This window comes from Elgaria multicarinata, chromosome 3, assembly GCF_023053635.1.
Source record: "Elgaria multicarinata webbii isolate HBS135686 ecotype San Diego chromosome 3, rElgMul1.1.pri, whole genome shotgun sequence".
NCBI classification, from domain to species: Eukaryota; Metazoa; Chordata; class Lepidosauria; order Squamata; family Anguidae; genus Elgaria; species Elgaria multicarinata.
The window spans coordinates 163480958-163506602 of record NC_086173.1 but is presented as its reverse complement, the minus strand read 5'-3'; the positions used below and the strand labels follow the sequence as shown (position 1 = coordinate 163506602).

The window sequence follows — 25645 nt, the reverse complement described above, 5'->3', positions numbered from 1 at the left end:
TTAGGGTGCCTTCTATAACATTAAAATTATAATTCCTAATTATGCAGATATATTTGTGTGCAGAAATTGGCATGTGCACATTTGTGCATTGTTTTTGCCCTTATGGGCTTGAGCCCTGGATGTATAAGGTACCTAGCACTGCCTGATACTCCAATGACCATGCTGGATGGGAATTGCAATCCAACACATCAGGAGGGCACCAGGGCAGGGAAGGATGAAGTTAGGGTCATCACATGGAAAAGAGGGCATGGCTCCTGTATCTTTAACAGTTGCATAGAAATGGGAATTTCAGCAGGTGACATTTGTATATACGCAGAACCTGGTGAGATTCCCTCTTCATAACACAGGGTGACCATATGAAAAGGAGGACAGGGCCCCTGTATTGTTAACAGTTGTATTGAAAAGGGGAGTTCAGCAGGTGTCATTTGTATGTATGGAGAACCTGGTGAAATTCCCTCTTCATCACACCAGTTAAAGCTACAGGAGCCCTGCCCTCTTTTAAATCTGGTCACTCTAGTATAGCTCCTGCACCTTTAACTGTTGCGATGAAGAGGAAATTTCACCAGGTTCTGCATATATACAAATGACACCTGCTGAAATTCTCTTTTCTGTGCAACTGTTAAAGATACAGGAGCCCTGTCCTCCTTTTCATAGGGCCACCCTGTCATAACAGTTCAAGCTGCAGGAGCCCTGCCCTCTTTTGTATCTGGTCTGCAGCTTTCACTGTTGTGATGAAGAGGGCATTTCATGCTGCATGCATAAAAATGACAGCTGCGGAAATGCCCTTTTCAATACAACTGTTAAAGATAGAGAAGCCCTGTCCTCCTTTCCATGGGGTCACCCTAGCTGAAGTGAACCAAAGTGTTTTTTCTTCCCTTTATCGCTTCTGCTCAGAAGCAGCAGCACAGCCGGCTTCCCCGCCTCCTCTGCAGCAGGAGAGCTGGTTATCTCCAAGTGGAAAAAATATATATATCAACAGCCAACACAGAAGCCGCGTTACAGCTTCGGCGAAAGGCGGCAGCCCAACTTCTGCCTCTCAGCTTTCTCGGGGTTAACCGCACCAAGCTGTGGTTCCTAGAGAGGCAGGAAGTTCCACAATTGGGGAGGGGTCAGGCCCTCGGAGCTCCCCCCACCTTTGTGTTCCTGCAAGGGACATCGGCCGGCCTGCCTGCGAGGAGGCCGGGGTGGAAGGGGCAGAGAGGTGAGGGGGCTGCGGTGCGGGGTGGGGGGGACCAATATTTTGCTTTGGGGGCGGGCTGGGAACATAGGTATAGAATCATAGAATAGTAGAGTTGGAAGGGGCCCATGAGGCCATCGAGTCCAACCCCCTGCTCAATGCAGGAATCCACCCTAAAGCATCCCTGACAGATGGTTGTCCAGCTGCCTCTTGAAGGCCTCTAGTGTGGGAGAGCCCACCACCTCCCTAGGTCACTGGTTCCATTGTCGTACTGCTCTAACAGTCAGGAAGTTTTTCCTGATGTCCCGCTGGAATCTGCTTCCTTTAACTTGAGCCCGTTATTCCGTGTCCTGCACTCTGGGAGGATCGAGAAGAGGTAGGTGGGCGAGGGGGCTTGATCCATGCAGTCCATTTGCCAAGTGGCTCCCAAAGATTTGCATGGTGGCTACTGCAGGATCTGTTGAGAGATCCACCCACGCCCTGGTGGAGGGGGGTGGAGGTATGGATCGACCGTGGCGGAGAGACTAGGTGCGCATTAAATACGCCTGTTTGGGTATGGGGGGGAGGGAAAGACAGTTGTTAAGGAGGAGGTCCCTGCAGTCCAGCCTTCCCCAACCCCCCCCCCCCGAATGTGTTGGACTACCGCTCCCATAATCCCCACCCAGCATAGCCAACGGGTAGAGGGATTTTCATTTTATGGTGACCAATGAAGATCTTGCTTTATAAATATCGTTTAGTGTGTTTGGTTTTTTCGAGGTGATGGATCTTGGGGGTCCCCAGGAGGAGAACTCGTGATGGTGATGCAGGCTCCGGAGGTTCTCCTCAGGAGTAGCTGTAATAGAGCGCTTAGTGTCGCAGACCCTGCCCTCTGGGACACGATCCCCATTGAGATGAGGCAGGCGCCTTCAGTCCTGATCTTTAGACCCAAGACCCACCTCTTCAGGCACGCTTTCCCTGAAGAGTGCCCCAGCCAACTTGGTGAAGACTGACTAGTGATGAATTTACTGTGGTTTTATTATTTATTTATTTATTATTGTATTTGTATCCCACTTTTTTTCCTGCAAGGAACCCAAGGCAGCATACATAAATAATCCTTCTCCTCCTCTCCATTTTATCCTCACAACAACCCTATGAGGTAGGTTGGGCTGAGAGTTTGTGACTGGCCCAAAGTCACCCAGTGGGGACTAGAACTCGGATCTCCCGACTCCCAGTCCAACACTTTAGCCACTACGCCACACTGGCTCTCCAACACCACACTGGCTTTATTGTTGTGTTCTATGTTTTTTTCATTTCTGTAAGCTGTGTAGATAGCCCACTGCAAAGCAGCATATACATCTATAATCAATAAATTAAATAGCGTAACATTTGTATTTTTTGTGATGACAAATACATTCTCCCTCTCCCCACCCCCACCCCACTTCAGCTCCCAGCGCCCTTTGAGGAGGTGGCTGAGTGTTTCACCCAGGAGGAGTCAGCTCTGCCGGATCCAGGCCAGAGGGGACTGTCCAAGGAAGTCATGATGGAGAATTTTGGGCAAATGGTTTCTCTTGGTGAGGGTCCCTTTTCTCTTCCTTGATAGAGGTTGAAAGATTTGTTCATGGTTCCCCCCCCCCCCCCCCCGCCCATTGCTTGCCAAAAAGGATGTATCTAGAGTGGAATGATGTGACTAGTAGTTCCGCCTGACTACTAGTAGTTCCAATGCAGGTGGATTCCTGCATTGAGCAGGGGGTTGGACTCGATGGCCTTATAGGCCCCTTCCGACTCTGCTATTCTATGATTCTATGACCTTGAGACTGTGCCTTACCTAGAAACAATGGTGCTGCCTCAGACAACTGGTGGACTTTTCATGGTTCACAGAGTAGAGATTTGAGGCTTTTACTACCTCCAGTATCCAAGGCAGTAAGCCTATGTGAACCGCCCAGAGAGCTCCGGCTACTGGGCGGTATAGAAATGTAATAAATAAATAAATAAAATATGTGCACCAGTTGCTGGGGAACATGAGTGGGAGGGTGGTGATGCACTCATGTCCTACTTTTGGGTCCCTGGTCGATGGCTGGTTGGCCACTGTGTGAACAGAGTGCTGGACTAGATGGACCCTCGGTCTGATCCAGCAAGGCTCTTCTCATGTTCTTACTCCTCCTGCCAGTTTCTCTAGTTATCTTCACAACACCTCCCTCCTCAGAGCTCTTTGACATTGCTCCACATGCCTTGCCAACACTAAGGTTGGACTACTGCACTGTGCTCTATCTGGGGCTGCCCTTGAGGGTTTGTATACTACATCTGGTGCCGAGTGCTGCAGCCAGCTAGGTGTGAAAAAATCATATTATTCCCAATATTGTTTGATATGCATTAGGAACAGGGGAAGCTGCGGAAAAATATTGGATTGGGCCATTGATGTGTCTAACCCAGCATTGTCAACACTGGCCGGCAGTACTTCTTTAAGATATTGGCCCTGTTAAGAAGACACCTTAAACCACGGCTTTAACTACTGTGGTTAAGCCAGAAAGCCAGGCTGTGTCTTCTGGACACCTTAAACCATGGCTAAGGCTTTCTGGCTTAACCACTGTGGTTAAAGTCGTGGTTTAAAGTGGCCCTGTTCAGACAACACACTAAACCATGCTGCTTAACAACAACAAGGTTAATGGAATACATTAAGGTTAATGCATTCTGTTAGCCATTTTGTGGTTAAGCAGCATGGTTTAGCGTGTTGTCTGAACGGGGCCATTGTCTTCTGAACGCAGCCATGCTTTTTGGCTTAACCACCATGGTTAAAGCAGTGGTTTAAGTGTCTTCTGAATGGGGCTGTGTTTTACAGCCCTGCTTCGGTGGGGTGGGGTGGGGGGCTTTTTTCGCCCATCTAGCTGGAGTGTTCCGGAGGAGGGGGAAGGAGGCTGGAGAGGCCTTGGGATAACATACCTCTTGGCCTCTCCCATCCCTGCCAGCTAAATGGACCGCCCCATTTGGTCCGTCCCATTTATGACCACAGAGAAAAAGCCGGCTGCGAGGCGGAGGAGCTGGGGTGTGCGGATTCCCACCTTGGAGATTGGAGGGCTGTCTTTTGCCTTGGAGCTAAGGGATGCAAAAAATCCTATGCATCGCGCCCCCCACCCCCACCCCCGGCAATTCCGCTCTCTAGGGACCATAGGAATCCTCCCCCGACTGATGTAGACGATGCTTTTTTGAATGTCCTTGTTAACTCGCCCACCCCCAATCCCTGCGTCTTCCACCGGTGGATGACACTGGTTGCGTTCAGACAACACAATAGTCAATGGTCAACTCCAGGGTTGATTGTTACATGATTATAATCAACTGTGGAGTGGATTAACCCCAGCGTCGAGTTAACTATTAGTCAACTGTGTGTTTGACACGTCCCCTGCTCTCTCTCCACCCTAGTCCTCCTGCTGATATCCCATCAGCCACTGCAAGTTTTGCTAAGCGGACTAGAGCAGCAGCCGCTGCTTTGATCCCTCTTGTCGGAGGAATCTGTAGGCAGCCGAAATAGTCAACTCAATGGGGTGAAATAGCCCACTGAGCCTGACAGATAACATGCTAATCGATGGTTGCGCGACTAGTCAAACTCTGCAGAGCGGCGTTTTTCCTCTGTTGGTTATTTTTGGGAAATATTATTTATTACATATTTATACTGCCCAACAGCCTAAGCTCTCTGGGCAGTTTACACCTAAAACCATAAAATCCAATTTAAACTTTAAAATCACATAAAACCAGAATAAGTTACAGTCCAGAGAAAGCTTGTTTAAAAAGGTACGTTTTTTAGGAGGTGTTTAAAAGTTGTTACATTTTTTGCCTCCTGAACTGCACAGAGGGAGGGTTTTCCAGAGGGTGAGTGCCGCCACAGAGAAGGCCCTGCAGTCGAGGTTCTTCATGACGACATTCGAGGCGGTCTGCTAAGTATCCTGGTCCCAAATTGTTTAGGGCTTTGTAAGATAATAGCATGACCTTCTACATGGCTCGGTAGCTAACAGGTAGCCAGTGCAGTTCTTTTAACACTGGTTTTATGTGGGCAGAGCTAGGTGTCCCAGTGAGCAACGTAGGTGCTGAGTTCTGCAACAGCTGCTGCTTCTGAACCATATACATGGGTAGCCCCACATAGAGTGCATTACAGTAGTCTAATCATGAGGTTACCAGTGCATGAATGACCCTGTCCAGGAATGGGCATAGCTGGCATACCAACCGAAGTTGATAATAGGCGCTCCAGGCTGCCTGGGTCTCCAGTGACAAAGATGGGTTCAGGAGCAGCCCCAAACTACGGACCTGCTCCTTTAGACGGAGTGCAACCCCACCCAGAACAGGCAAACACCCCAATTACCGGACTTGGGAACCATGAACCCACAAGGTCTCTGTCTTATCAGGTTTCAGCCTTAGTTTCTTGGCCCTCATCCAAGCTATAACTGTATCCAGGCATCCGTTCAGAATGTGCACAGACTCTCCCAATTCAGATGTTACAGAGAAATATGGTGGAACGCCTCTCCCGACATGAACCTATCCGTACACTGCACTCAACATCTAAGGTCCTCCTTTGAGTGCCTACTCCGAGGGAAGCTCGGAGGATGGCAACAAGGGAGAGGGCCTTTTCAGTGGTGGCCCCCTGACTGTAAAATGGTACCAACACTGTTATCTTTCAGGTGCCAGGTCAAGACTTTTCTCCCAGGCATTTAACAGCATTTAACAATGCTAAGTTTTTTAACGGACCCCAGAACTGTTGTTTTTAAATGGATACTGTTGTTTTTTACTGTTGTTTTTTACTGTTGTTTTTATGGTTTTAAATTTTGTTTACTTTTTTTAATGTTTACTTTTTTTAACTTTTGTAAACTGCCCAAAGAGCTTCGGCTATGGGGCGGTATATAAATCGAATAAATAAAAATAAATAAATAGAGCTGGGTGTCATCAGCGTACTGGTGACACTTTGCCCCAAATCTCCTGATGACTGCTCCCAACGGCTTCATATAGATGTTGAATACCATTGGGGACAGGAGGGTGCCCTGTGGCATGCCACAGTTCAGCTGCCATGCAGCTGAAGTACAGTCACCCAATGCTATTCTCTGGAGCCGACCCTGAAAGTAGGAGTCGAACCACTGTAACAGTGCCTCCAACTCCCAAGTCACAAAGGTGGTCCAGGAGAATACCATGGTTCTCAACCATGGGGTGTTTTTTGCCTGACAGACAACAGAATAACCAACAGTTGACTATTCAACTCACGGTTGACTACTTAAACCACCGTAGGTTATTGTGCTATCCGAACGCAGCCAGTGAATAACATTTTTAAAGTATACAACTTGGACTGATGCCTTCCTTATTTCCTTTCAGTTCATTTGGATGTCTGTGCTCTTGATCTTATTTAGCGACATAAGGGTTGATTGGGTTTACAAGGTTCCCCTCTAAAGAGCATCAAGTGAAACAGCTGGGCATGTTTAGCCTGGAGAAGAGAAGACTGAGGGGAGACATGACAGCACTCTTCAAATACTTAAAAGGTTGTCACACAGAGGAGGGCCAGGATCTCTTCTCGATCCTCTCAGAGTGCAGGACACGGAATAACGGGCTCAAGTTAAAGGAAGCCAGATTCCAGCTGGACATCAGGAAAAACCTCCTGACTGTTAGAGCAGTATGACAATGAAACCAGTTACCTAGGGAGGTTGTGGGCAATCCCACACTAGAGGCATTCAAGAGGCAGCTGGACAACCATCTGTCAGGGATACTTTAGGGTGGATTCTTGCATTGAGCAGGGGGTTGGACTTGATGGCCTTGTAGACCCCTTCTAACTCTCCTGTTCTATGATTCCCTGATTGGAAGTGCTGTTTTTCCTTTGCACTGACATTCTGATTCTCTCTTTATTTCAGTTGGGGATGTGTGGGAGAAAACAAAGGAAAGAGCACATCAAGTATCCGAGGAAAGTGATAAGTGGCCGGACATGGAAGCGAATGTTGAGAATCAAGATGGGATGAACAAGCTGGAGAGAAACCAAAGAAATAAGGAGAGGAAAAAATCCCTGGTTCATGCAATTACGGTACAACAAAAAACAGTCGAAGAAATGAGAGCCAAAAAACGCCCTGTGGGTAGAAAAAGGGTTGCTCATAAAACAGCCCTTGATGACGATTTGGCAAGGGACAGAGCGGAGAAACGATATAAATGCCTGGAATGTGGAAAGAGTTTCAGACAGAGTACAGTACTTATCTCCCATCAAAGAACACACACAGGAGAGAAACCATTTAACTGTCTGGAGTGTGGGAAGGCATTTAATCAGAAAGGGTCACTTACTTCCCATCAGAGAATTCACACTGGAGAGAAACCATTTAATTGTCTGCAGTGTGGAAAGAGCTTCAGGCGGAAGGATAGCCTTACTTCACATCAGAGAAACCACACAGGAGAAAATCTATTTGACTGTTTGCAGTGTGGAAAGAGCTTTAATCGCAGGCATAGTCTTACCAGTCATGAGAGAACTCACACAGGAGAGAAACCATTTCCATGCCTGCAGTGTGGAAAGAGCTTCAGGCAGAGCTGTGCCCTGAGAGCACATGAAATAATTCACATTGGGGAAAAACTGTATAAATGCCTGGAGTGCGGAAAGAGCTTCAGACGTATGTACGCGCTTAATTCCCACCGAAGCACCCACATAGGAGAGAAACCATATCAGTGCTTGGAGTATGGAAATGAATTCTGTGAGAATAGTGCCATTAATTCCCACCAAAGAATTCAGACAGGGGAGACGTCATTTCAATGCTTGGAATGCGGAAAGAGATTCTGCCAGAGAAGTGCCCTCAATTCCCATCAAAGAATTCACACCGGGGAGAAACCATATCAATGCTTGGAGTGTGGGAAGAGATTCTGCCAGAAAAGTGCCCTTAATTGCCATCGAAGAATTCACACGGGGGAGAAACCCTTTAAATGCTTCGAGTGTGGAAAGAGCTTCAGTCTTAAACCGTCTCTTACACTACATCAAACCACCCACACAGGGGAGAAACCCTTTAAATGCTTAGAGTGTGGAAAGAGTTTCAGTCGGAAGGCGTACCTTTCTTTACATCAAATAACTCACACAGGGGAGAAACCCTACAAATGCTTGGAGTGTGGGAAGAGCTTCAGGCTGAGGCAGACTCTTGCGCTACATGAAAGAACGCACACAGCAGAGAAACCGTATAAATGCTTGGAGTGTGGAAAGCGCTTCAGTCGGAGGACGTACCTTTCTTTACATCAAAGAACTCACACAGGGGAGAAACCCTTCAAGTGTTTGAAGTGTGGAAAGAGCTTCAATCGAAGGGAATACCTGACTGCCCATCAAAAAACTCACAGAGAGACCTCTTCGGAAGCGGAGGAGTCCGATACACCAGAACAACCTTCTCCTACCGTAGACCTGGGACAATATGAAAGAACTTGTGACAATGGTGTCTCATTTGACATTCCCAGAAACCCTGATCCAAGCCCTGCTGTGATTCCAGACTCTCCACCCATCACCCACGGCTCAGGATAGCACTGATAATGTATCAGGTGGGATGCTCAGAGCCATGGTTGGTGTAACCACCTGGCTCACCAAAGAGCCTTTCGCCCAGGGTATACTTATGAATAAAGGCCTACTCAGGGACAAGGGTCTACTTATCAGGAGGAAGACCCAACTGTGACTGCTAATGAGGCAGACTCAGATGCCTCATTCCATCAGTAGAAACGCTCCTAATTTTGTAAAGGCTGTTTTCATAAAATAGGCCTTAACAGACATCAGAGAATACACAATGGGAAAAGCCTAAGAAATGTTCAGGTTGTAGGAAGATCTTTTTCAATAGATCAAAAGTTACACATGTTTATGTGTGTGGATATGTGTCTCAGCCAGGGACTGTGGAACATGCTTTAGTGACTAGAAATCTCATTTCAAATGAATTAGACTGCATGGAAGAGAAATCATGGAAATGCATATACCGTAATGAGGGGAGGTATTTTGTTTTGTTTGAGTGAGCCTTTAATTTAAAAACATATTGGAATGTGAACAAAAAATCAAGTCTTCTACTGCAAGGAGTTAATGAGTACATAACTCAGTAAATGCGTCCATCTCTGTTAACTGTGGTGGCGATTCTGAGCATGGGGGATTTTTACCGCCTTGATTTTTATTTTTCTTGCTCATAGTATTCTTGTAATCTTAATTCCTAGTCTAGTTTAGTAAAGATAAAATATTAAATGCTGTTTATGTGGCATTTTAAATGTGTTTTATTTAGTTCTCTTAATGTAGTGTGGATCTGTGTTTACTTTTCATGTAGAATTTTAAATGCGTTTTACCTTGTTCTCTCAGATGTGGTCTTACTATTATTATTATTATTTATTTTTATAGCACCATCAATGTACATGGTGCTGTACAGAGTAAAACAGTAACTAATTCAATAAATGATTCTATTCTGCATTGGAGAAATCATACAAATGCCTGGTGTGTGGAAAGAACTTGGAATGATTATTCACTAGACACGTTTATTCATTTTATTTACCATATTTATATACTACTCCATATCCAAAAGGTTTCGGAGCAGTGAACAAGATAGAATAAAAGGAGATTGGGGGGGGGGGAGTCTCATCTTAAAAAATTGCTAATTTTAAAAGAGCAGAGTTCTGATAAAACCCAAGTTCTGGTAAAATAGAATTTGTAAGGCAGAGAATAATTATTCTAAAGTGTCAGACTGGGAGTCGGGAGATCCGGGTTCTAGTCTGCCCTCAGCCATGGAAACCCACTGGGTGACTTTGGGCCAGTCACAGACTCTCAGCCCAGCCTACCTCACAGGGTTGTTGTTGTGAGGATAAAATGGAGAGGAGGAGGGGGATTATGTATGCCACCTTGGGTTCCTTGGAGGAAAAAAGGCAGGATATAAATGCAATAATAAATAAAATAATAAAATAAATTGGTGACTAGAATAAGAATTCTCTGCCTCTGTACTTAGTTTCCATCTGGCTTTAACTTTTGTAAACCGCCCAGAGAGTTTCGGCTATGGGGCGGTATATAAACGTAATCAATCAATCAATCAAATCAATCCGTTAGCTCTGCTTCTTAGAGGGGCAGGAAGTTCCAACTTTGGGCGGAAGGGATTCTCTGCCGCTGCCTTTGTATTCAGGTATGGAAAGTGGTCTAATGAGGTTTCATGGCCTGGGAGCCCTGAGGGAGGAAGGGGAGGCTGGTCTGGGAGCTGGGGGAAGAGGGGCACAAAGGTGTGAGGGGGGTACATTGCAGGGACACACACCAATATTTTGCTTTAGGGGGAGAGGCAAGAGAAAAGCCCCTCCCCTCCAATTCATCTTTTGGACTCCGGGGAGGGGGCTTGAAACCATGCTGTTCTGATGACAACCAATGAGTGCCAAGGGCACACAACTACATTGAGATACAATATACTGAATAATATTATTCAGTATACAAAAACAAAAATGTTTTTTTGTTGTTGTTTCTTAATTTGCCATAAAATTCTTTCCACAGAATAACAAAATGTCACAATTTTTTTTGAACTAACAAATTTCTTTCAATCGGCTTTTTAAACATAAATGTTCTTTCTAGGTTTTTTTTTTTACCATAAACCTCTACTAAATGTGATATCTAATATCCTTGCTAAATGACTATCAGACTTTGAAAAGATGATATCACTGGATAAGGTTCATCAATTATGTTTAATCGAATAAATAAACTAAAAAATGTAATTAGATTTTGAATAAATATTCAATTAATGGTTACTGTTTTGAATTTTATTGTTATTATCTTCTTTAGTGGGTCGTTGAAAACCGCTATTCTGAATAATGATTTTATAGTGTAGGCCAGGGGGCACTGGGCATGAGTTTTTGGGAACCAAGGGGGCGGTTATCTGAAAAAGTTTGGGAACTACTGGCCTAGAGCGCCGACCCTGAGAGGGCGCGCAAAGGCTCCTGCTCGTGGGCGGAGCAAAGGGTCCCTGTCCGCCCGGGCTGCCTCCTTCCCTGGATCCGCCGCTGCCGCTTCTAACACCTGAGGCTCCCGTGGGCCCTGCGCTCCACCCCGCGCAGGTATGGGAAGCTGCCGCCACGCCCCCTCCCCGGGGTCGCGAGCCCCGCACTTCTCTGCTGGTCGCCACTCCTCCCTGCAGCCGGGGAGGGACGGGGGAGTTGCTCGGGCCCAGCGGACCAGCAGCAGAAGCACCAGCAGCGTCGCAGCAAAGAGGGACACCACGCGGTCTGTCCTCCTTCTCCAGCTGCTGCGTGCACGTGGCTGCCCAGGCCTGCTCTCCTGCCTGGAAGTCCAGCAGCCCAGCCAGCCATTCTCCTTCCTCCCCAACTCTCCTCAGCCGCATGGTGCACTTGGCTTGAGCTCCCCGGGCCTCTCCAGCAACCCAGGGCTCCTGGCCATCACCATCCCTCAGCCGGCTTGATTTGGGGGCCTGCCCGGGCCTGCTCCAGCACAGCCCTAGTTCAACGGGTTTACTCGTTTCCATTCCCCCAATGCATGCTTTTCCTGCGAGTAAGCCCCATTGAGGGGGTTGGGGTTACTTCCGAGTAGGCGCGCAAAAGCCAGCTGGGGGTTACTGACCTTGGAAATGCTGCAAGCGGAGGATCTGGGTCTCTCCTGGGCTACTTATAGAGAGGGCTTCGTGGTCGGGGAAAAGATCGAGGGAAGCTGTGAGGAGGTGAGGCTGAGTGGATCAGTCTTCTTCTGGGGAAGGAGTGAGTGATTCCAGCCCAGAAAGCCAAAACTGAAATTTGTGGCAGTCTCCTCCTCCTGGATCTGGCAGGATATTTTGGGCTTCTGAATTCTCTACCTTTTCCCTTTTAGGACTTAAACCTATGCATGTTCAGACAGAAAAAAGCCTTACAACCCAGTGGTTCCCCACCCCTTCTGAACATGCATAGGATTGCACCCTTAGAAAATTTTATTTATAAGAATAATAATTAAAAAAAATTAAAATGGCATTTTAGCTTTTGTTCCAGTGCTTGTAAGCCTCTTATCAAACATGAGTTATGGGGCAGACTTAAAATGTCAGAAAGAAATAGCCTTAAAATGCAATGGAAGAGACCTTTTAAAATTAAACTGTGTTAAGCAGCCACTGAGGAAAAGATTCACTTTTTAAAACAGGAACTTTAATTATGGAGGATCTCTAGGCACTCTGGAAAAATTTCATTGACCCCTGTTTGAGATGGTAAATTGAGAAGAAAAGCTGCCAAGTGTGAAAAGTTTATAAAGTTTCCTTCCCTCATGCAGCCAGTGGTATTATGTCCTTGCTTTGACAAACAAACAAGGGATAAATTGTATACTGCCCAAGGCTGTAGTATTCAAATTTAACTTGATTAATCATATTGACTTCAAAATTATATTTTCTAACAGTGCAACCCTAAACCTGTTTTGTCAGAAGTCAGTCCCATTGAGCTCAATGGGGCTTACTCCCTACTAGGTCTATTTATTTAGGAGCACAGCCTTAAGACTTGTTTTAATTGCCCTTATCCACCCCTGCATTGCCAAACTGCTAGATGATACTCAAAATAAAAACATATATGATCTCATTACAGGACAAGGAGGCAGACTGCTAGAAGAACATTGTACTCTGCTCTTTTTCTTAAGAGAGAGTTTAAACTTCACTCTCCCAACAGCAAACCCTTGTGATATAAGTTGTTGTTTCACTTTCTCTTCATATTCTTATTCTTTATTCTTATGAATAAATTGCTGGAGGAGAAAGCTATCAATGGCTACAACCCTGATGATTACGTGCTACCTCCAGTATCAGAGGCAGTAAGCCTATATACACCAGTTGCTGGGGAACATGGGTGGGAGGGTGCTGTTGCACCATGTCCTGCTTGTTCCTCCCTGGCCGATGGCTAGTTGGCCACTGTGTGAACAGTGCTGAACTAGATGGACCCTCGGTCTGATCCAGCATCAGGGCGCTTCTGATGTTCTTAGGCTTAATTCTGTTTGGGCCATTTTTCCCCACCGTACCCTACATGCGCAACATAATAAAAGGAAAACAGAATAGTTCTTGAACAGCTGAATCGATCGAAGTTGGCAATTTTTGGTGTGGGGGGGCAAGTAGCTCGCCTTGCCTAGGGCGCAAAATAGTCTGGCACCGGCCCTGCCGGGGGGGGGGGCGGAGGGGGGCAAGCCCCCCCCAAACAAGGAGCTTGCCACCCCAGTTTTAGGACTCCTGTTATAATTGCCTGCATTCTAGGATGGCCGAAAAGCCAGGGGCCGTGGAGACGAAGATTTGAGCCAGTTCCAGGGCTGCTTGGTCAGCTCACTGCTGGGTGACTGCTTGGGCGGAGGCTTTGAGGCCTCATTGTCATGGTGATTAATTATCTGGAAGAAGGGGCTTGTTTTAGAAAGAGGTGGGGGCAGGATGGGAAGCTTCGGAAGGAGCGATTGCGCAAGCAGTCTCCGCTGTGGCACCCCGGTTGTGGAACGGAACGAGCTCCCCAGAGAGGTCCGCCTGGCGCCTACACTGTACTCCTTTCGTCGCCAGCTGAAGACCTTTTTATTCACTCAGTATTTTAACACTTAATTTTAACTTGAATTTGGATTTTCTGTTTTAACTCTGTATTTTAATCTTATAATCAACTTTGCTGCGTGGTTTTATCCTGGTTGCGCTTTTTATACTGTATTTCGTAATTGTGTTTTTAACCTGTTGGATGTTTTTTGTGGTTTTGGTTTTTGTGAACCGCCCAGAGAGCTTCGACTATTGGGCGGTATAAAAATGTAATAAATAAATAAATAAATAAATAAAAGCGTGAGTGAAGCGGAGAGCAGCACATGCCAGGCAAAGCAGCCTCCGTGAGCAGACACTGCCGACGCCTGCTTTACTTGCTCCTTTTCCAGTGGGAGCAAAATCCAATGGAAGAGGAGGAAGAGATAAGGAGCAAACCGCCCCAGGCCCCAGGTTGCTGCCTCTGCTTTCCCCACGGCTGCCAACTGCACCCTGGTTAAGTATGTTTTAAAAGATTCTCCTTTAAGTTACTGATATCCTTTCATTCCGTTAAGACAGTCTGCTGACGATCTAGCCTTCCATTTATATTATTGCTCTCCCTTATAAAAACACTTCCTAATATTGTTTGTCAGAAAAATGCTCAGTACACCATTCAGATCTTCTGCACTGAGGAACATTTTATTTACCCCACTTTTGCCTTTTTGCGAATTGAATCCGGTTCGTAGAATATTTCTGTGCTGGTTGCAAAAAGCTTTTTTGGGGTTTTTAATATTCAGCACATTGTCGTTATGTATATTGGGGGTTGGGTTTTTTTGCATGTTGCTTTTTGCTGGCAGCCTGTTTTGCCCCATGTATAATAGTTTTGCTAAAGTTTTACTGTTTGCTGTTTAACCTTTGCCTATCTGGCCAGCTCAGTCTGAGCAGGGTAGGGTGGGGACAGGCAGCTTCAAGAACATCACTCTCATCTTCATCCTGGCATGATCTTATTGCTATTTTTTGTAATGTTTCTTGCTGCTGCTGGTTGCTGATGTCCTTTGTTCATATCTGGGTGGGTAGGGAATTATTTCCCTCAGCAAAACTACTTTTGTTTTAACAAAAACCATTCCCATCAGAGCCCAATAGATTCATGTAAAAAATATTTTCATGGGGCTGTGACAATAGGGAATGCATGTAACTCTGTGGTGCCATGTCATGTAAAAAATCTATTTGAGCTTGGTGTGTGTGTGATCTTCAGATTGAGAAATTCTTGAGTGTGTGTGTGTGTGTGTTTGGGCCTAGAATCCATTTTGTTTTGCTGTATAATTCATCTCAATTATATTAACACGTGGTTTTTAAAAATAATTTCTTTGCTTTTCGTGGTGCAAGTTAATATATATTCGTGGCTAAATTCCTCCTGTTTGATGGAGCACATTTCCCCCCTTTAAACATATGATTGTGTAACCCAAACTCTCCCACTTGCAGTCATTGGCTCCTTTTTAGCTGCTGCCTCAGTTTATCTATGTGTGAAATGGGTTTCTTGGTCTCCCATCTGCATTTAATTTAAATGTTGGAGAAGTGGGCTTGTCTATAAATGCCTTTCTCTGTGCTGTGACATACCCTGGATAAATTGTGTGCATGTGTGTTTAAGACACTTTTTTTTAAAGCCTGCTCTCTGTTGGCTCTGGGAACTTAAGTGTGCTGCAGTTATGCAACCCAAACTCACTCTCTTGCAGTAATGGATTCTTATTTGCCTCCTGCCTCAGTTTGCCTGTGTGTGAAATGGGCTTCTTCCTTCCCTACCTCCCCTTGCTTCAACAAGTGGGCTCTGCCACAAACTGCTTTCTCTGTGTTATTCTAGAGCAGCCTTCCTCAACCTGGGGGCGCTCCAGATGTGTTGGACTGCACCTCCCAGAATGCCCCAGCCAGCTGGCTGGGGCATTCTGGGAGTTGTAGTCCAACACATCTGGAGCGCCCCAGGTTGAGGAAGGCTGTTCTAGAGAGGTTTCCAGGAGGGTGGTGACCCCCTTGGCTCTGTCTCCAGTGAACCCACTTTCTGCCCCACCAATTAGTGTTAGGTAACTGAGGTTTGGGATGGGGCCCCTCATAACTGCATCACACTTAAAACCCCGGATGCCTAAACTTATTCTTGGCAGTTCCCCAAACTATACTCCAGCTAGAAGAATACTGGTTATTCCATGGATCTCTTCCTTTTTTTTCTCATTACAGTCAGCCAGGAAAAATGAGAGGGGGTGGGGGGGAGAATTAATCTGTACCTTCTCCACATCTTCCTTTTTTCTCCTCAGAGAATTAAGGCAGGAATGGTGGGTGGGTGGGTGGAGAGAATTCACTCACAGTGCAAGAGTAAATTGTGAGAATTTGCTCACAATGTTTACTCATCAATCTCACCATATTCAATGCCTCTTATTTCTTTAATTACATGTTACAAAGGCAATGGATTGTAATAATAAAAAAACTCAGCTTCATCAGGAGCATCATCTTCAAAAACATTGACTTTTGAATCTTTAGACTACTACTTCACAAGCCAAGCAAAACTCAGGAAAAAGTCTGATGTCACAGAAACACAGAGTTCCTTGGAAAGACTTAACTGAACCAGAACTTGACTAGGAGGAGGAACTATCTGGCAGTAGTAGTGAGTCTGATATTTCTGAAATAGATAATTCTGAAGACGAAAGTCTTTCAGAGTTGCCAGATGCTTGTTTAGTGGTTGAGTTAATGCCTCCTTTTGTTTTTTTTAAAAAAAGTTACCTGGTCCAAGTGACATTCCGCAGTCTCAAGAAGCAAGTCCAATTCAGACAGTGCTAAAAAGTTATCCATCAATAAAATATGCCAATTGCCATGGAGACATTTCAACCCAGCATGGTACAAATGCTATTCTTGGTTAGAATACAGTGTAATATAAAATGCTGTGTTTTGCTTTGTTTGTCACCATTTCTCTGGAAAAGATCCCTGTATTGCCGAAAATCCATTTACTCACAAAGGGTACAACAACTGGAAAAAAGCTGCTGGATTGAAGCTGCATAACAGAAGTGCAGTTGACAAAGCCCCATGATATTCTGATTAACAAACTTAGGGTGACCCTATGAAAAGGAGGACAGGGCTCCTGTATCTTTAACAGTTGCATAGAAAAGTGGATTTCAGCAGGTGTCATTTGTATGCATGTCGGACCTGGTGAAATTTCCTCTTCATCACAACAGTAAAAGCTGCAGGAGCTATACTATTACTGCAGCTATACTGTGACCAGATACTAAAGAGGACAGGGCACCTGCAGCTTTAACTGTTGTGATGAAGAGGAAATTTCCCCAGGTTCTCCATATATACAAATGGCACCTGCTGAAATTCCCTTTTCAATACAACTGTTAAAGATACAGGAGCCCCGTCCTCCTTTTCATAGGGTCACCCTAACAGTGGGCTAGATGGAAGTACTACTAGGTGGATTCACAGTTGGCTACAGAATTGGACTCAAAGAGTGCTTTTCAACGGAACCTTCTCAAACTGGGGAGAGGCAACGAGTGGGGTGCCGCAGGGCTCAGTCCTGGGCCCAGTGCTCTTCAACATTTTTATTAATGATTTGGATGAGGAGGTACAGGGAATGCTTATCAATTTGCAGATGACACAAAATTGGGTGGGATAGCTAACACCCTGGTTATAGTGTAAGATATACCAGTATTTTTCTTTGGAGACCTTAATATGTGGGGCACAGCCCGCCCACCTAGAAATGTACTTTGCCCCTGCTGTGCCCCCCCCCCTGAATTTTTTTTCTAGTGCCCCCACTGACTAACATTCAAAGCCCTAAACGGCTTGGGGCCAGGCTAGCTGAAGGAACGCCTCCTCCCATATGTTCCTGCCTGGGCCATAAGGTCATCCTCAGGGGTCCTTCTCCATGTGCCCCTGCCAAAGGAAGGGAGGTATGTGGCTGCCAAGAGGAGCAGCGCCTTCTCTGCTGTGGCACCCCGGCTGTGGAACAAGCTCCCCAGAGAGGTTCGCCTGGCCCCTGCACTTTATTCCTTCCGTCACCAGCTCAGTATTTTCATACCTCGGTTAACTTAAATTTAAACTTGCTGTTTTAATTCCGTATTTTAATCTATATCAACTTCTGCTGTGTGGTTTTATCCTGGTTGTGCTTTTTATATTGTGTTTTGTATTTGGTTGTTTTATTATGCTATTCATGGTTTTAATTTTTGCGAACCGCCCAGAGAGCTTCGGCTGTTGGGCGGTATAAAAATCAAATAAATAAATAAGACTAGAAAGCTGTGGAAAGGAAAGAGAAAGTTGGCATGGCAAAATGTAGGCGGGGAAGAGGGAATTGTGGGGTGGGCGGAACCCCGACAAAGCACAGCCAACGGTTCTGAGCGGTTTCTTCGGCGCACAAGGTTTATAGGTTGCTCTGGAGACGTTCCAGCACCGCAGCTCCTACTTGTGAGAGGAATTGAGGGTATTTCGCATTTACAGGGACTCGTCCGTGTAGTTAAGAGCGGGGAGTAGATTCTGCATTCTGCCATTATAAAGCAGTCATGGGGTGTGGGGGAAACGTTCATAAAATCAAAAATGTTTCATCAATCTTGCTGAAATTTACACATGCCAGAAAGAAACGTTGGTTTTACAGACCCTGAAAATGTTAGGAAGATGGGTGAAAGATTGAGGGAAGGAGGGCAGTTTAAAGTACAAAAAGGGAAAACAAACAAACCCTCTCTGAGTCCAAACGTCCCTGCTAACATAGGCTGGTGAGGACGTGTGCTCACGAGTTCTCAAGTCAGGAAATCCTTCGCCATTAATCCAGTGGTGGGGTCTTCTTCCGCCCTCCTCCTAGTGGGTGGGATGGCTTTTCTTTTTTCCAAAATTCCCTTCGGTTGATTTTTAATGCATGCTTCTTTGCCCCGTTAGAGTGAATACAGAGGCCTTTTCCCACTTTAGCGCGACACACACTCGGTAGTGTCGCTTTGTCCCTCTCTCCGGCCTCAGCTAGATGTGTGCTGGAAATGAAATGGCCACTGGGCTCCTCTAGCACAGTCATTTCCTTAGTGGAATCATTCCTTGTGATTCAGAATGTCAGAACATCAGAAGTGCCCTTCTGGATCAGACCAAGGGTCCATCTAGTCCAGCACTCTGTTCACACAAGTGAAATTAAAAACATGAGCATAAACAGCAGAGGTTGTAATGCCGTTTTCTCTGCTGGGACGCGCATAATTTAATCTGCAAGGCTACCGAACGCTCTGGGCTTCCTGCCATCTTTGTCTCCCACAGGTGAAGTCATGATGCCGGCAGTCGCTACCCCCATCATCTCTTTCTGGTGGCGAAGGGGGAACGGAGGCCGTGGGACCCCATGAGGTAGGGGGACGATCTCTGGGGAGAAGGGCAAGGGGGCCCCCGGGGTCCTCTGGGCTCTGCTCACCACCCAGGAACTGAACAAATCCCTTTTCCTCTTTGCTTCTGTTAAAGCGGCCTTGTTGAATGGCTTTGAGTGCCCCTCAGGAAGGTTTCATGAGGTTCCACACACACACACACACATCTTTTCGGGGGTGTTTAGAACAGAGCCTGTATAGTGGCTGAGAATAATCCCCATTCCCCTTACCTGCTGTTTTGGATTTCGCTTGTCTGTAATCTTCATGTTCTCTGAGGAGGAAATGTTTCCCTTTCAGGGTCCGGTGGCCTTTGAGGAGGTGGCTGTGTCTTTCACGGAGGAGGAGTGGGCGCTGCTGGATCCGGACCAGAGAGCTCTGCATTGGGAAGTCATGGAGGAGCTCTGTGGGATCGTGGCCTCTCTGGGCAAGGCTCTGTCTTTCCCTGGTTGGTAATAATATAATCTTCACGAATGCAACAAACTAATTTTAGCACGTTCTGCCAATCTTCCCACCTAACAAGATGTATCTATTGTTATTCACTAAGAGTGCCATGCTATGTCTGTGTCTTTCACGGAGGAGGAGTGGGCGCTGCTGGATCCGGACCAGAGAGCTCTGCATCGGGAAGTCATGGAGGTGATCTGTGGGATCGTGGCCTTTCTGGGTAAGGCTCCGTCTTTCCCTGGTTGGTAATAATATAATCTTCACGAATGCAACAAACTAATTTTAGTACGTTCTGCATATTTCTTCAGGCCAAAACCCCATCTTCCAATGTGCATTACGATGTGCGTTAGTATTCTAATGGGTTCATTAAAGTAATTGACGTTTTCACAACCCCTTCTCTTTATATATATTTTGGCATTAGGTCAGGGGTATACTTTTATCTTACGAACCATCAAGACACCATTTCATTAAGAAATACTTTATATCACAGGCACACATTTTTCTGGGGGATCCACTCTTCGCTTATAAACCTTAGAGATAACGTGTTCATCATTAGTGCATAGAGCGCCTTCAAACATCGACTTTGTTTGCTCAAACCCGCATTCTTTTATGTCTCTCTTAAACCTTTCCGCAATTTCTAGGTAAGAGAACCCCTGACAAAGGAGAACCCCTCCTTTAACAACTCTTCTCTTGTTTTTAGTTTGTACTCCCCTTGAGACACTTCAAATACGTTGTCGTACATCAACCATTTGTGCCCACTAGACAGTTCCCTTCTATGGTAGGCCTCCTGGGCTGATACCCACACTGGTATTTTCTGACAGAGTCTAGGTTTATATTTATTCCAGACTCTTAGAATTGTACGTCTGACATAGTGATTATTAAATTCCACATTAGCTTTCTCATACCACTGGTAGCCATGCCACCCAAACCTCAGTTCATGGCCTTTGAGGTCCAATAGTCAACTATTTTCTAACAGTACCCATTCTTTCATCCAAACCAGGCAACAGACAGAGAAATACAGTTTCAGATCCGGTAACCCCAGACCTCCTCTTTGTTTGGCATCCTGTAATATTTTAAGTTTAACTCTTGGCTTTTCCCCTTGCCATATAAATCTACATCTCTCTCTCTCTGCCATTGCTTGAATGGTGAATCCCCTATTACAATAGGCACTGTTTGGAATAAAAATAACATTCTTGGCAATACAATACATTTTTATAGTGTCAATTCTTCCCAGAAGAGACAATCAAAAGTTTCATCCTCGTCTTCTCTTTGATTGGGTGGCTGGTAGTAGACGCCGATTATCATGTTCATTTTATTCTTTGCCCTATTTATTTTAATCCAGATGCTCTCGATGGGGCTCCCAGTCTCATCCCCGTGTATTTCTGTGCAGGGATAGGTATTTTTAACATATAGTGCAACTCCGCCTCCCTTTCTATTTCTTCTGTTCTTTTTGAACAAGTTATATCCTTCAATTGCTATATTCCAGTCATGGGAGTCATCCCACCAAGTTTCAGTTGTATCTATCAAGTCGTATTTGCCTTCATGTAATAAGAGTTCAAGTTCGTTCTGTTTGTTTCCCATGCTCTGGGCATTAGTATATAGACATCGAAGACCATGTGTTTTATAGTCTGGCTTTGTTCCTACATAGTTGTGGACCCTATTTTGGGGCACTATTGGAGCTGTTCTCTGTACTGTGGTGCATGGGCCTTCATCCATTGTTGCCTTGAAGTTTACGTCTCCCACCCCCGTAAGATTCAGTTTAAAGCCCTCCTAATCAAGTTCTTCATGCTGTGGCCAAACACATTCTTTCCAGCCCTTGTGAGGTGCAACCCATCCCTTGCCAGCAGTCCATGTTCCAAGTAGCATAGCCCGTGGTCCCAGAATCCAAAACTCTCATGTTGGCACCACCTTTGTAGCCAGTTGTTCATCCGGAGTATTTTTCTTTCCCTTTCTAATCCTCTTCCAAGAACTGGGAGGATGGATGAGAAAACTACCTGGGCTCCAAAGTTCTTCAGTTTCCTTCCCAGAGCTTCAAAGTCTGACACGATTTCTTCGTAGCTCTGCTTGGCGACATCATTTGTTCCTACATAGATGAGAAGAAAGGGGTATGTGTCCGTGGGCTTTATGAGCTTCGGTAACCCTTCAGTCACATCTCGAATCTGTGCTCCAGGGAGACAGCACACCTGGCGAGTCCATGGGTCTTCACGACATACTGGGGTTTCAATCCCACGCAGCAGGGAGTCTCCCACAACGACTACCCTTCTCTTCTTCTTGGTCGACCTACCTTCTGTCTCTTGTTCACTGTTGCAGGGTGTCTCCTGTAATTCTTCCTCTGCAAACTGTCTTCCAGTCTCATCCTCCAGAAGCTGAAAGCGGTTGCTTAACTCTAATGGTTCCACTGGTGCAGAATGCCTTCTAGTTCTTCTGCTCCTAACTGTCACTCTTTTCCAGGGAGTTTCCTCTTCATTGGCTTTCCTCACCTCAGCATTCTTCACTTCTGCTTCAGCTGGCTGTAGCTCTTTGATCTCTTGCGCTTCTTGTTGCTGTTGCAGTTTCACCGTTCTGTCTAAAAACTCCTCGTCTTCTCTTATTCCTTGGAGGGTGGACACTCGCCGCTCAAGTCCTCTCACTTTTTCTTCCAAAAGTGCCACCAGCTTGCACTTGTTGCAGGTATATGCCATGTCAACCTCAGGCAGGAACACGAACATTGCACAAACTTTGCAGGTCACCACCGCTCGGGACTCCTTTCCATCCATATTGTCTATTTCTGTTTTGTTTTTTTCCTTTCTGATTATAGTGGAATTACCTGTGCTTTGTCCTGCTCTCTCTAAAGGTGCACAACTATATGAGTATGACTTAAGAGAAGGAAACACGTTTTGTTAGAGCCCTCCTTTGCCAAACTCCCCCTGTTCGCTTGCTCTGATCACTCTCTCTGGGAGCTGGCTTCCTTTTCTAGCTTCTAGTTCAGCTGGTTCAGATGCTTTTCTGCTCTTCTTGGAGTCAGGAAGCTGAATGAGGTCACTGGGCAGACGACAACAATCAACAATCAGGTCCAACTAGTCCAGCACTCTGTTCTCACAGTGGCCAACGAGCCATCGGCCAGGGATGAAAAAGCAGGACATGGTGCAACAGCACCCTCCCGCCCATGTTCCCCAGCAACTAGTGCACACAGGCTTATTGCCTCGAATACTGGAGAAAGCACACAACCATCAGGGCTAGTAGCCATGGTTAGCCTTTACCTCCAGGAATTTATCCAACCCCCTTTTAAAGCCATCCAGATTGGTGGCCATCACTACATCTTGTGGTAGTGAGTTCCATAATGTAACTATGCACTGTGTGAAGAAGTCCTTCCTTTTTTTTTTGCCTGAATCTCCCAACCATCAGTTTCATGGGAAGACCCTGGGTTCTAGCATTTTGAGAGAGGGGAAAAATGTCTCCCTATCCACATTCTCCACACCTCTATCAGGTCTCCCCTTAGCCTCCTTTTTTCCAAGCTAAACAATCCCAGTTGATGTAACCTTCCCTCGTAGGGGAGATGCTGCAGCCTCTTAATCGTTTGAGTTGCCCTTTTCTGCACTTTTTCCAGCTCCATAATATCCTTTTTTAGGTGCGGTAACCAGAACTGTACATAGTATTGGAAGTGTGGTCGCACCATAGATTTGTATGAGGGCAGTATGATGCTGGCCATTCTATTCTCAATTCCTTTACTTATCATACCTAACCTGGAGTTTGCCTTCTTTAAAGCGGCCACACACCGGCTGGACCTTTTCATCGAGTTGCCCACCACAATGTCAAGATCTCTTTCTTGTTCGGTTGCCGCCAGCTCAGATCTGATGGACCAGGAGAGAATAAAAACAGGAGCAATGCTCAAGATGAGGAATAAATCCTCTGCTTTTCATGGCCATAAGTACAGTGAAACACCAGGACAGGAAAACTTAGCTGAACGAATGGAAATAAATCAGTATTTTGTGCTTAGGACAAGCTTTGATTCTCAATCAAGTCTTAAAAGCCATTGTAAAACTCACACAGATGACAACTCATTCAAACACTTGGAGTGTGGAAAGAGCTTCACTAGAAGCACAAAGCTCATTTGTCATCAAAGAATTCATACAGGGAAGAAACTATATAAATGTGCAGAGTGTGGAAAGAGCTTCAATCTGAACACAACCCTCAGTCGTCATCAAAGAATTCACACAGGGGAAAAACCATATGAATGTGCAGAGTGTGGAAAGAGCTTCAGTTATAAGCCTCACTTGACTCGTCATCAAAGAACTCACACAAGGAAAAAACCATATGAATGTGCAGAGTGTGGAAAGAACTTCAGTCGGAGCATAAGCCTCACTTTTCATCAAAAAATTCACACAGGGGAGAAACCATATGAATGTGCAGACTGTGGAAAGCGCTTCAGTTATAAGACTAACCTGACTCGTCATCAAAGAATTCACACAGGGGAGAAACCATATGAATGTGCAGACTGTGGAAAGCGTTTCAGTTATAAGACTATCCTGACTCATCATCAAGGAATTCACACAGGGGAGAAACCATATGAATGTGCAGAGTGTGGAAAGAGCTTCAGTCTATTGAAAATTCTCACTTGTCATCAAAGAATTCACGCAGGGTTGAAACCATATGAATGTGCAGACTGTGGAAAGAGCTTCAGTCGGAGCACAAGCCTCACTTCTCATCAAAGAATTCACACAGGAGATAAACCATATAAATGTGCAGTGTGTGGAAAACGCTTCAGTTATAAGTCTAACCTGACTCGTCATCAAAGAATTCACACAGGGAAAAAACCATATGAATGTGCAGACTCTGGAAAGCGCCTCAGTCTACAGAAAATTCTCACTTGTCATCAAAGAATTCACACAGGGGAGAAACCATATGAATGTGCAGAGAGTGGAAAGAGCTTCAATCAGAACTCAAACCTCACCACTCATCAAAGAATTCACACAGGGAAAAAACCATATGAATGTGCAGAGTGTGGAAAGAGCTTCAGTCTATTGAAAATTCTTACTTGTCATCAAAGAATTCACGCAGGGGAGAAACCATATGAATGTGCAGGGTGTGGAAAGAGCTTCAGTCGGAGCACAAGCCTCACTTCTCATCAAAGAATTCACACAGGAGATAAAACATATAAATGTGCAGAGTGTGGAAAACGCTTCAGTTATAAGTCTAACCTGACTCGTCATCAAAGAATTCACACAGGGGAGAAACCATATGAATGTGCAGAGTGTGGAAAGCGCTTCAGTTATAAGTCACAACTCACTTCTCATCAAACTATTCACACAGGGAAGAAGCCATATGAATGTGCAGAGTGTGGAAAGAGCTTCAGTTATAAGCCTCACCTGACTCGTCATCAAAGAATTCACACAGGGGAGAAGCCATATGAATGTGCAGAGTGTGGAAAGAGCTTCGGTTATAAGCCTCACCTGACTCGTCATCAAAGAATTCACACAGGGGAGAAACCATATGAATGTGCAGACTGTGGAAAGCACTTCAGTTGGAGCGCAAGCCTCATTTCTCATCAAAGAATTCACACGGGAGAATGTGCAGACTGTGGAAAGAGCTTCAGTGATAAGCCTCACTTGACTCCTCATTAAAGAATTCTCACAGGGGGAAAACCATATGAATGTGCAGACTGTGGAGAGTGCTTCAGTGATAAGTCATACCTCACTTCTCATCAAAGTATTCACTTAGCTCCCTTCATTAGGTGTTTTTAAAATATTTTGAGTAAACTGATTTTTCTCATTGTATTTTTAACTGATTTATTCGACGTTGGCCCCTTGGTTTAACATCTGACATTTAACACACACACACACACACACACACACACACAATCTCAAAAGAGTCCTATGAGCACCATTTCAAAGAGGTTCAACGCCCTCCCCACGACCCGAGTTCTACTGCATTTCCCCATGAGAAAATTCAAGTGCAGCCTGATCTTATCCATGTGCTTCCCTCAGAAGTAAGGAGTTCCCAGGATTAAAGTGAGACATAGTTTTGGCTGAGGGTGTACTGGATGGTAACAACCTCCAATCACCAGCTGTGTCAGATACACAGAATAAGAACCAGTACAGGTGAGATCAGCCACAGGGACCAGGTGAGCCCAGCCACAGGGAAACCAGGGAACAGAGATGGACGACACTCAACATTTGCACTGGTTTAGTATAAATGATTTTACCTCCATGGATGCTGTGATGACGACTGGGCTGGAGGTGGTGATGATGGCTTCACCTGGAAAGGGGTCCTGGGTTGGACAGTGCAATGAAAACTGCCAGGGT

At 45.5% G+C, this 25645-nt stretch overlaps 1 protein-coding gene and 1 pseudogene across 1 annotated transcript; one reads left to right on the top strand and one right to left on the bottom strand.

Annotated features, from left to right (window-relative positions):
* LOC134396309 (zinc finger protein 850-like) overlaps window positions 1–25645 on the bottom strand; it is an 82200-nt pseudogene that overhangs the window by 40465 nt on the left and 16090 nt on the right.
* Window positions 1062–24964, top strand: LOC134396976 (zinc finger protein 850-like). Its single transcript, XM_063123592.1, has 4 exons — window positions 1062–1178; window positions 2601–2727; window positions 7033–8365; window positions 23440–24964. Exons 2-4 carry the CDS (start codon window positions 2694–2696, stop codon window positions 24962–24964), a joined length of 2892 nt encoding a protein of 963 aa, XP_062979662.1. The 5' UTR covers window positions 1062–1178; window positions 2601–2693.